Source organism: Drosophila obscura, unplaced genomic scaffold (assembly GCF_018151105.1).
Source record: "Drosophila obscura isolate BZ-5 IFL unplaced genomic scaffold, ASM1815110v1 contig_25, whole genome shotgun sequence".
NCBI classification, from domain to species: Eukaryota; Metazoa; Arthropoda; class Insecta; order Diptera; family Drosophilidae; genus Drosophila; species Drosophila obscura.
Window position 1 is genome coordinate 2,903,930 of NW_024542812.1, and position 12,207 is coordinate 2,916,136.

General features: G+C 36.1%; 2 protein-coding genes across 10 annotated transcripts in view; one reads left to right on the forward strand and one right to left on the reverse strand.

The window, feature by feature from the left end:
• Positions 1 to 1,262: 1,262 nt before the first annotated feature.
• On the reverse strand, positions 1,263 to 2,452 carry LOC111071444 (craniofacial development protein 1). Its single transcript, XM_022362794.2, has 2 exons — positions 1,579 to 2,452; positions 1,263 to 1,514 (listed from the first exon to the last, which is right to left on the reverse strand). The coding sequence occupies exons 1-2, from the start codon at positions 2,313 to 2,315 to the stop codon at positions 1,424 to 1,426; spliced, it is 828 nt and encodes a 275-aa protein (XP_022218486.1). The 5' UTR covers positions 2,316 to 2,452; the 3' UTR covers positions 1,263 to 1,423.
• Positions 2,453 to 4,056: 1,604 nt separating this feature from the next.
• LOC111071441 (guanine nucleotide exchange factor DBS) overlaps positions 4,057 to 12,207 on the forward strand; it is a 37,951-nt gene continuing 29,800 nt past the window's right edge. For 3 of the 9 annotated variants that reach the window (XM_022362776.2, XM_022362779.2, XM_022362778.2), the window contains exons 1-8: positions 4,059 to 4,764; positions 9,177 to 9,693; positions 9,760 to 9,850; positions 9,914 to 10,144; positions 10,207 to 10,356; positions 10,416 to 10,528; positions 11,604 to 11,826; positions 11,887 to 12,195. In XM_022362776.2, the coding sequence (XP_022218468.2) occupies positions 4,512 to 4,764; positions 9,177 to 9,693; positions 9,760 to 9,850; positions 9,914 to 10,144; positions 10,207 to 10,356; positions 10,416 to 10,528; positions 11,604 to 11,826; positions 11,887 to 12,195 (1,887 nt within the window). In that variant the 5' untranslated portion in view covers positions 4,059 to 4,511. Of the gene's footprint in view, positions 4,765 to 5,896; positions 5,996 to 6,043; positions 6,207 to 9,176; positions 9,694 to 9,759; positions 9,851 to 9,913; positions 10,145 to 10,206; positions 10,357 to 10,415; positions 10,529 to 11,603; positions 11,827 to 11,886; positions 12,196 to 12,207 lie in introns of those variants that run through there. The other 6 variants (XM_022362785.2, XM_022362777.2, XM_041594393.1 and 3 more) reach the window with 6 other exon arrangements.

The window sequence follows — 12,207 nt, forward strand, 5'->3', positions numbered from 1 at the left end:
CATAAAGAACAACACAGATAACACCAAGACAATATAATAGTTCTTGTATTGTCTTTGGATCATCCACGATTTGAAGGCTTCTTTGGCGTTGCCGTTTGCATAGGACCAATGTCTTCCAAAAGTGATAGACAGCTCGTTGAAGATGCACAGTATTCTAAATGTTATTTATTTGTACTACATTACCATAAACAACGCTATTAAGTGTGCAGTTTAATACAGTTAAATACAACAAAAAAGGTTGTTCACAACCGGTATAGTATCATGACGAGAACACCCTGGGTTTGTTGTATTGAATGCGTGTGTTTGGACAAAATTTACACCTATTTTTTCGCAATTTTTAGGTTTTTTTCCCAATTTCTACACCATTGTAGATATTACGAAAACTGCGTAACGCCAAAATATATTTTCACAATATTCAGATCAGTGATGTTACTTGCTGACCAAGTTTATGTGAGGGTGATGTGACTAGATGTGACCCTAGGCCACTGTCCACAACAGGCAACTCTCCCTTACACACATATGTATGTATGTATGTATGTATGTTAAGCTGTTTTGGTTACCCGCCATAAATTGGAAAAGTTCCGCCAAGATTCAGTTTAAATTTTGACTCAATATAAAATCCATTGCAAGGAATATTTTCGCTGTGTACCAAAGTAAATAATAAATAATAAATAGGCGGATGACTAGGATGTCATTACTAAAATATAGTCTTAGCTCAGAGCTGTATGGAACAACCCTTAAATTAAAGCCTTGCGGAATAAAGAATTTGTTTTGTCGCACTGAATAAACCTTTTATTAGCAGATAATAGTTAATCTTGAATAAATAAATACCTAATAATTATTCGGACAATTATATTTTGAACTGCCGTCGTGTATGAATATTTGAAACAGAACTTTTGCCACTCCTAAGTTTGAATCAGACCAAACTCCGCTCCGAAGCCATCTTCCTTTTAATCCAGCATTGGACGAGATACATTCTGGGCAATCCCCCGTGGATACGTTTGACAACACAGCACGGGTTATCAACAAAAACTTAAGCTTGTGAAACATTAAGAGTTGGGGTATTTTTGTTGATGGTATGATGGTTATCATTTTTAATTTAGACACAATATAAAATATTCGTATCTCTTCTTAGTTGATATATGTATGTAAGTTTAAATAATGAAGAAAGGATAATTCTTTTTGATTCCAGGCTAAAAAAATACCATTCAATTTAGTAGTATTTATATTTATATGTTTTCTGTTCAATCAAAATTTTTAAATTATATATAGCAATATTCGTATTTATTGGCTTAAACATTCAATTTGGATTGAAGCAGAGCTCTTTCCAATAAAATTGAATGGAATCGCTGTATGGATTTATATTTTGAATTTCCATAAAAAGGAATGAGTATTAACAACGGCCGTTACAGGAATGGTTGCCTTAGTTTTGACGGCGCGTTTGACGTAAGTTTTTCTCAATTTCAAACTGTCGCAAGTCGGTTCGTTGTAAAAAGTCCTGCCGTTCTAAATAGCTTAAATATTAGAAAGAAACATTAGTCAAATATGTGGCATACAGTGCAAAATAATCTTCCGTACCCATCCTTGCCTTTATTGTGCGTGCGCAGCTCCTCATTGATACCTTCGTTTGTTTTAAAAATTTTCCAATCCATTTGTGACTTTTCCAGCACAGACAGTTTCTTTTTTTTGCCCAGTTGATTAAGAAGAGAGCCAACTCCACCGCCATTAAGCGGTCTTTTGGATTCACGAGAGAAGTATTTTGAACTAGTAGCTGTAGGTTGCTGGTGGTTTTCCTTTGCATTGGTGGAGCCCGTACTTTCTTCTACATGCAAAATCGCACTTAAACATTCAGAATCCCCTTCTCGACGCTTAACTGCTGGGGTAAGTTTGTTTGAAGCGATATTAGTGTCGTCGGTGGGTTCTCCTGGAGTCGCCACTGATTTCGGCTTATGTTGAATTTGTTTCTCACTCCCAACGTCGCTTAGAAATTCGGCCCAGAGCGCGTTGGAACGCGATTTATCTGTTTCCTCATCTGATTCCAGCTCTTCTTTTTCCATGTTTATGCGATCATTTTTGTTTCGGTCTGCTTGTCTTGTCTTACGAGGTACGGAACTTTCAGATTCATAGACATTAGAGGATATATGTTTTTTCTTATTCTTGGTGGACTTGGAAGGTTTATCGTCAGAATCGTAGTCTGGGGACTCAGAGTCATTATTGCCGCTGTCGTCGTCGCTGCCCGAGTCAATATTTTCACCCTCAATGCAATAATCTTCGTCGTTTTCGCTTTCCGATGTATTTACTTCTTCCTTGTTCATATTTTCTATTTACTTTTATTCACACCGCTTTATGTTTACCTCCTTCCAGGATTTCCTTTCTGTCGGAAAATATTAATATAGGTATATGTATATTGTAAATTACTCTCGTACAAAAACCACACAGATTAAAATAACAACAATACACACAAAATAAACTAAAAATCGCCAACAGCGAAGAAGTAGAGATGGCAAAATATCAATAATATCAAAAATATTCGATAAAAATTACATTTGCTAAGGGTACTCCCGTAAGTGTGGAACAGATTTAAACAAGTCAGGTGATTGCCATATTAATCCCTGACTATATATAATATATATGGTCAGGCAGGCTCCAATATCCAATATCAAGATCGCAAAAATTTCAGATATACTTTTTAAATCTGATAGTTGAGAGCTTTCTTACTCGCAAAACCCAAAATTTTGTAGTGCCTTTTTATAAATAATTTTTTTTTGGCCCAACCCAAAAATTTGATATGATCAAAAGTGGTCTGTGCAAAAACCATTTCGGTTTTCGTGCAAACAGCTATAGCAGCCCGATTTTTTAACATTTTAGCGCTTAACAGCACACGGGAAAATAAATCAGCGCTTTGCGAATGTCCGAGCGCCTTGAAATGAAACGTAAGCGTTTTGGTGGAAAGCGTAATGTCTAGTAATCAGATCCGAACAAAATTTTGCTAGCAAAACGTGCCATATAGTTTGCAACCATATAGTTAGCTAGATAACATTGTTTGAAGAGCATGGAAATGGACGTAAATTAACTCACAAATAAATAAAAAAAACAAAGAATTTGTACCACATGGAACTAGCAGTCCTTGCTGTGACGGAAGATGAACAAATAATTAAAAAAATTGTATATATTCATGGTAATTATTAAAAGGTTTATAGTAGATTTATAGTAAAAGTGGATGTGTGTAACGTTTCAAATCCCATAAAGTACACATATATATTCTTGATCAATAGCCGAGTCGATATAATCATGACTGTCTGTCCGTCTGTTCGTCCCGATGAGCGCCTAGTTCTCAGAGACTATAAGATCTAGAACAACAAAATTTTGTTTTCAGACTTATGTGATACGCCCCTTTCGCCACCATAAAGAACGAAAATCGCTGGCACCCACATTTTTAAAGATACGAGAAATGAAAAACGCAGTATCGAGAATGATCATATCTACCAGATTTCCGAATCTTTGAGTTATTAATTAAACCATTCCAGCACTGAAGCGCTACTCACTCTCTTTCTCGCTCGCACACACTCTGCCATGTGCAGTGTACGCACGCCCTCATCTATTGTAGATGTAGTTGACATATGTAGCTCACATATGTATATACTGACTGAGTACGAGTATATAAGTAGAGTCGTGGCCACAGAAGAGACTCACAACGTTCCCTCTCAATTAATCTGTGTACTGCTTGGCGTACAGCCGGTAGCGAACACATTTAGCTAGAAAGAACCGTTAAGAAAGTTTTCATACAAATATTATGCCTGGTTTTGCTAGCGTAAACTTGTTTCCGATATAGACTACTGGGCTCATCTGGGCTTCGTGAGCTTTGCTTTCCGGCCGAACAGATAAGCTAGGTTTTTCAAAGAAATGTATGTATTCACAAGTACTTGTGAAAAAACGTACATGTTATTATGAGTTAAACTAATTAATAAAATCAAGTGCTATTTGTAGAATACCATTACTATTAAAACAAATTTACAAATATGTTGTATATGTATGTACATACGTGCCTACATATACGCCGACCTAGAGGAAATGAATGGGGCGCATGCCCATCATTGCTTCATCAGCAATGCATTTGAAAACCAAACCAATGCTTTTCTGATTTTAAGTCCGCAATGACAAGCAACATCACAAATAAAGTCGCCGGTTCGGAGTTGTGATTTTTCGTAGAAATAGGGCCTTCCCTTTCTTCCTGCGAAAAAAATCTTTGCTAGAGAACTATCTATTCTATATTGCAGATAATGATGTAAAGTTAACATGTAAAGAAATATATACTAATATATTTATCTAAATTTAAAACTTATAAAACGACGGTCCGATGAGAAAAATCCATCGAGTGCCATGCTTTTTATATCATAAACGCAACGTGAATGTTCTTGATTGTACAATTTGTGAATGTGTTACTGATGCCCAAAGCTAAAACTTGTTTCAAATAAAGAACATATTTTTTATACAGACACATATGTACATAAATGCAGAAGAAGGATTCTGTAATGGAAAACTCACCGTCCCATTCAATTGATATAAAAATTGATAATTTCCTTGAGCACTTTCAACGTAGTGCTTCTAAGGCCGTCGAAATTAATGGCGGTGAATGCAATGGAAAAGCCGTGCAAGGAGCAGCGTCTGGCTGTGCCCAACCAGGAAGTCCGCTACGTCAAACAGCAAAACTCTTCAAAAAAACTATGAGTCAGTCCAGCTGCTTAGTCGTATCCGAATCAAATGGTAGGTATAATGAGTAGTACTGATGTATGTACTATACATTCAAGGCCACCAAGGCCACTACAAATAACATTTTATTGATTTTTCCTGTGTTTTTACGGATACAGATATTGCATTTACCAAGCTAACAAAAATGCACATAAGCATGTGTGTACATGTTTCTGCATATATATTGGCAAAAATTTATCATAGTGAATAGTGTTACCATTCAATTACCAAGATGTGGCACGAGGCACCAAACAGCTTTTCCTGGTGCCCCATAAACTGAGGGCTCGGGGTTTCCATTCTCTTTTTACCTATGGATAGTCTCTGACTGCGAAAGCGCCGTCTACTCGTCTTCTTCTGGTTGTCAATACCTTCGGCTGCTGAGTCGGTCCCCAGAATGCAATAACATGCGACGCACACAACGGGACTGCTGTTCGATTTCAGTGCACAAGCGAATAGTTCAAAACGGAATGCCCAATAATATAAAAGAATATTGTCTTTTACATGACGAGACATGGACCGAAGAAGCCAAAGACAATTTATTGCTACCAATTTGCTGTATCATGCCCAAGCAATGCAAATTGTTTTTGGTTTCTTGGGACCGAGCCGGAGTCTCGAGCTTCGGTACAGCAGTCTATCTGTGCGTGTCGCCAAAGACTGTGTTATATAACTGTCATATGAGTAATTGGTTTAACTGATTGTTTCTTATATTCTACCAATCTCAACAAATTGAAAGTTCATAAACTGTATATTTATATTTACAGCAAATGACTTAGTTGACTGTAGTTTTTTATATGGTATAGTCATCTATACATTAGTCGAGGATTCAATCGGACTTTCCAATGGTTTTTATGATATTATGACATTACATTAGAGTCTAACTATTAGATTTTCACAACTGACTAACTCCTACGACAGAGATGTAGTATTTCATTTTTTCAATAATTTTATGAATCCAATTATAAGATATTAAATCATAAGTACCCTTATTGTAAGGAAATAAACATACTAACGCTATACAATACCATTTTTAATATACCGCATGCTAGAAATATCCTAAAGCGTCAAATACGCATTACGTTATGTGTAAACACTATAAATAAAGCGCATTACATTAAGATAGCACAAATAATATAAATAATAATAATAATAATATAATAATATTAAATAATAATATTTATGTTTTATTGTTCCGACGGTTTTCCGCCTGTAAGTAAGAAAGCGGTAGCCGATTATCCCGTGCTTGGAGGTAAAACCGAATTTTTAGTTTCATGTACATAACTTAATCACCGGTGTTTATACTAATAGTTTGTATGTCTAATGTACATAAATATACATATGTATGTATGATCGTTTCGTTGACTCAACAGTATGCAAATAACGTATGCGAGTCACTCACAGCTGACATTTACAGCTAATTGCATCAGTGAATGCATGTACATATGTATGTCAATAAAAAAGTGAGTTCTTTTATTAGAAATAACATATAAACGATGTATAGCTAATCGGTTTTATGCGTAGGGTTTCTTCTATTTTAAGACTACAGTTCGTCTCCAAGGATGTACATATTAATGTATATCTATATGTACATATCCTATGTTCTCCCCACTCCTAGTCATCCGAATGTACTACTTAGGTTGTTATTTGTTATTTAGGAACCATTTTCAGATGCCCAAGTATTTTTTCATGGTTAGGCCAGAACCATGAAAAAACACACCTTTTTTACCACGAAGGGATCATGGAAAATCTTATTGATGGTCGTCATACTAATGCCCAAGGATACCTCAATCTCACGTCATGTCATGACGATCTTGCTCAATCATTTCGCACACCTTCACGAAATTCGTCCTGAAACGAATGATTGAATTCGATTGAATTCGCGATTCCAGTTTTTTACATGGCAATGTATTGTGCTTCATCAATAAAAGTTGAACTATGCTGATCTAAGCATTCTTGGCTTAAGAACCCACCTCAAATATGGTAGGAAACCATGACAAAGACATTTTCATGTGTAAATTTCAATATTAGCCTGAGATGAATTATTTATTTATCCTTAATCGATATCGAACGTGGTCGTACATGCAAAAATTTGATGTATGTTTAATCCATAAAAGTCCAAACGTTTTTATGCAAATGACTATTTGGTCCTAGCAAGGCTAGAAGTAACCTAGGCCAGAAACATAAATAGCACCCCTCGATCAGTTCTCGAACAGTGCTCGGCAAGCGCATTCACATTTGAAACCAAATATTCCATTTTGGAGCAAACATGCATGAAAACCACTGTGCTTGGTTTCAGGATAATGGGTCGTTATTTTGGGTTCCCTTTTGGGTTTCTTTTGTAAGAATTATAAGCTGGGTTCACTGATTTGAAGAAAGCCAGGTTTTTTTTTTTGAAAAAATAATAGAAACGCATTCAAATTTTATTCTTTTATTTTAATAAAACGGTTAAAATTATAGAGGTAATATTTCATCGTCTTAAGGAAAAAGGAGATAAAAAATACCTCTTCCTGCATATTCCGTTTTGTTTGTTGTGGATATTCGGTTCAGAATGGGTCGTGGCGCACATTGTACGGATATTAAACGAGAAGGAACGTGTGAGTCGCTTCTGGGGACGCGACTCTACTTATACCCGTACTCAGTCAGCATATATATTTTGAGCATATAATTATTTAGAATTTTACATTTTACATTTTTTTGCTACATCTGTTATCTACATCTACATATATTATGTATATTATACATCTAACATGTATATTCTACATGTACCATTTAGATTCTACATCTCCTCCGCTAGGGGTTGCTCGCGCACTGAACGCGGCAGGAGGGGGCAGGTGAAGCAACAGAAAATTAATTTCTTCATTCTGGCTATAATTATGATCCGATCTGATTTGGCAATCTGGTAGATATGGGCATTCTCTACGATACTGCGTTTTTAGTTTTATCGTATCTTTAAAATTGTGCCTGCCACAGATTTTCGTCCTTTGTGTTGGCGGAAGGGGGCGGGGCGAAATTTTGAAATATGTACACTTGTAGCAGTGGGATATCACATGAGTCTGAACACCAAAAACCAAAACCAAATGGCTGCCCTAGCTCTTATTGTCTCTGAGATCTAGGCGCTCAACAAGACAGACAGACGGACAGACAGACATGGCTATATCGACTCGGCTATTGATGCTGATCAAGAATATATATACTTTATGGGGTCGGAAACGTTTCCTTCTCTGCGTTACACACATCCACTTTTACCACAAATCTAATATACCCCTTAACTCTTTTTTGAATACGGGTATAAAAAGCGAATCACACACGGCATAAAGCGCGCAACATCGGTAAATTTCAACAGACGCCTTGTTCGAAAATAATAAAAAACTTAAGTATCTTACATGTGGCTGCAAAGAACTTTTCCATTCTAAAAATCTATTGCAGCTAGAAATTAAACCCAAGCACTTAGTGGTTTTAGCTTACCGTCTGGGAAATATTAGCTCAACATAAGCATAAACAAAAATACCAGTCTTCGAAAATTCTTCAAAAAAAAAGGTCTGACATAGAAAAAAGACCATAATTCTAAAAAAAAATGTAAAGCCCCAAATCCATCAGAAAAAGTAGGTTTGTCGAGTAGATTTTGTCGAGTAGTGTTATAAGTACGAATAAAAGGGCGGGCTTATAAGTAATCGGCATTACCAAAAAATCACATTTCTAACCACCCATTAATATTTTATTCGATTAGTGCTTTCTTTAGCTGATTGCTGAGAAAGTTTCAGGCTGTTTTGTCAACCGTGATAATTTTGGCGGGAGGTTTAGCATGGTCATTTTGCATTTGAAGAAATAATGGAAAAAGTGAATTTTGTTTGGGCCGAAAAAAACCACCACTGAAAATAAGGAAAAGCTAGATAAATATTTTGTGATCTCTTCATCGGTTTCAATGGTGAAAAAGTGTATTACTGTATTTTTGGTTTTGCCCTTACAAGCAAAAACATTCTGGACACTCAGTTATGGTCTTATACCCGAAGAAATTGAAAAAATTCACGATATGGTGTTGGCCGATCGGAGATTGAAATTGCAAGATATTATGGAAGCCATAGGAAACCACATGGCTAAGTGGTTTAAATTTTGAAATGATCACTTGGATATGTTTAGGGAGGACTAAAGATACACATGTTTATTAATAAAGTAATATCTATTTACTTTAAAATTATGTTTAGAAAAACAGTACCATGTACTTTGTTGGTACCAAGAATGTGTATTTAACAGACTCCAAAAAGTTCATAATCCTAATAATAATAATAAATAAATAAATAATAATAATATTATCCTCATAGTCCATATTTTAAAATATTTGATTACATATTTATAGTTTGAAACTAACTTTTTTACTAATTATAATATTAATTATAAATAACTAATTATTTTCTGTTTTGTCAATGAAACAGATAATGATTTCGGGAGCCCGCCGACTGAATCACAGGAAAAATTGGTGGGACTGCAGCAAAAGTTCAGCCAGCACATGATCGACTCGCAAATTTCGATCAGCAGTGGCACTTCAATACAGACTGCTTTTTTTCAGTCGCTCAACAATTCCCCGGCACATCAAGCCACAGACCCCATGCACCTCACAGCGTCAACGTTCAATAGCATATCCGCTACATCTGTCAACACACAAGGTGTTGTCTACGCAACAGACGCGTTGAGCGCTCAACGTCCATCAGAACTTATAAACTCCCTGGTGGAACACATAAATCCAGCCCAAGTAGCAGCTGCAATGAGTGGCGAAGGTGTACTGAACATTGCCGATGTGGCAGATCTCTTACACCCCCAACATGCTATCATCACTGGTGGACGTTCTCAGGAGGGGTGTCCGCTAATAATCTTTCCAGATAACAATAATTTTAGTTTGTTAGAAGAAGCAGATTACCAAAAGCTAATTTTGTATCTTAGTTCAGTACCGTCGTAAGTACTAATTATTTCTGAAACTGGGCTGTTATTTATGCGATGAAGTTACGTTTTATATTTCAGATTGCAAGACGCTGATCTTGGATTTCATTTAATTGTGGATCGCCGAAAGGACAGGTGGACTTCGGTGAAGACTGTTTTGCAAAGAATCTCGGTAATTATCTTACACCGACTGCTCAACATAGACTCAGAAATTTAAAATATCGTTTATTTCTAGATTTATTTTCCCGGTATTATTCATGTGGTATATGTGCTTCGTCCGTCGGGTCTCTTTCAAAAAGCTATATCAGAAGTAAGCACGAAATTTTCCAAAGATGAATATAGATTTCGGCTTGTTGTTTGCTCGGCTCTTTCTGACCTACATGAGTTTGTCGATGCTAGCCAATTAACACCCGATATGGGAGGGGTTCTGATCTACTCACACCACGAGTGGATACAACAAAGAATTGTATGTACTTCATTTCCAGAATCTATGTATCTGCTTTACTTTAAGTATGTTGTACTTTACAGTCGCTTGAAAAGTTTTCGAGCCTAACACACCAAGTTTCTGCTGAACTGGATATATTTATTCAAGCTATACACGATACTGAGTTTCCAAATTCAGTGGAGGCAACCAAAACTCTATTAGAAGTTCAAGGGACAGACTATACGCGCTTAAAGGTCAGTTTCAGTACTTTTTGATGTTTATATGTATGTTTCTCATTTGTTTATTCATGTAGGAGGAAATACTTTCTGCAGCTAAACACGGAGAATCCCTTCTGGAAAACATTAAATTAATTGATGAATATAAAGAATTTTCTGAGCGCACCGGAAACGTTAGTGCTATCGAAAGGTTTGTAAACAGCTTTTCAATATAATAATAAAAACAACAAAAAATTCTACTTAACGATTTGATATGTTTTGAGAAACTTGTTTGTGTTTTAACAACTAAAACTTAATTTTTTCAACTAACTCCAAGTAAATTCGGTTTGAAAGCTCTGCACTGGTTTTGTATTCTCATAATTTAAGAAACTAAGACATTCAATTAAGGGGCATGTTTGAAATCTAATACATATCGATTATTACCGGCATTTTGTTTGCGTTTAAATTTCCGACTAGATCCAAGTATATGCCATTTGGCATTTGAAAATTCAAAAGATGTCAACAATTAAACATATGTCAAATATTTGAAACACATTCATGAAATAGTGTTGACCATTTCTTACCCGATCATACTTAATAACATTTAGTACTAACTTTTCTCAAATGATTTTTCAGTATTTAATATAATATAATTTATGATTTTTGATTAAATTATTTTCTGTAATCAATTTGTGCAAATAATACTTCTCGTTCCCATTGCATGGATATACATATAGATAATTGTCTGTGCTTATTTTATTAGATCATATAAAAAATATTTTAGGACAAAACAACTTAGTACGCTATAACTGTGCATTGTTTGCATTGAAATAAAAAGATAATTCAAATAATGTAGTTATTCGAGTCAAGGAAGCGTTTATCAAATTAGCTCTACCACAGATGGTCTCGAGGATCCCAGTGCTTAAGCGGATAGACAAATGTTCAACAGAATTGTCTCTATTAAATATGAACATATAAACGAGTACTATCACCCTTCAGATACCGTTTTGAATTTAATCACTAGCATCATTAGAATGTTAAATTGACACCCATTTATCCATTCACCAACAGCACCAACACATATACATTTATGTGCATTTAAAAAATTGATCAAATGCTTTAAAGCTCATTTAAGTGTCACCTATCTCGCTTATCAAAGTTGTTGTCGTCTTTTGTCTTTCCCAACGTGCGCACGGGTGCATACATATGTAACATTACAAAATAATATTTCAAAATCAAAAAAAAACCTCAATGCACTGTTCGTCAACCAACAACCCGACGTGCAGATCCAGTGCAGGGCAGCCGATGCACCGTCAGCAAATTATTTATCATCAACAATATACATTTAAAAAACCCCAACATTATGATGATTGTCGCGATTACCGTAGACTTCTTGTGCAGCTGGAGGAGACGGAGCGACGCTTCGATGAGTTCTGGCGTACGCACCGCAATCGCCTAGAACAGTGTCTGCGTCTGCGGATGTTCGAGCAAGAGTTTCGCGATCTGCAGGTATGTCGCAGTACCATGATACAGTCTCATGATCAATTATTTCTCATTATTCTACTATAGAATATATTCGATGGGCATCTTAAGACGATAGCTGAAATGACTGAAATCGGCGAGAGCGTGGAACGTGTTGCTATGTTGATACAAGAAACCGAGGATTTTCAATCAATGATCAGGACTGACGTTGAGCGTACCGAAGAAGTTTTACAGGCCGGACAGCAGTTGATAGGCTCACGCGGAGTTTACCCCTGGGAAGTCGTTCAGCCCAAATGCGATGAGCTCCAGCGCGTTTGCCATGTAGTTAGCATGCGCCTAACTAAAAGGTTAGATATCCTTGCCAAAAATAGCGAACTAATGGAGAGAGTTGAAAAGGTAAGCATTATA

Bases quoted from the DNA above. Each gene is read 5' to 3' on its own strand.
- LOC111071444 (XM_022362794.2), bottom strand. From the start codon at position 2,315: ATGAACAAGGAAGAAGTAAATACATCGGAAAGCGAAAACGACGAAGAT. The intron at 1,515-1,578 runs GTACGGAAGATT...CTAATATTTAAG, and splicing joins CACAATAAAGGCAAGGATGG to CTATTTAGAACGGCAGGACT.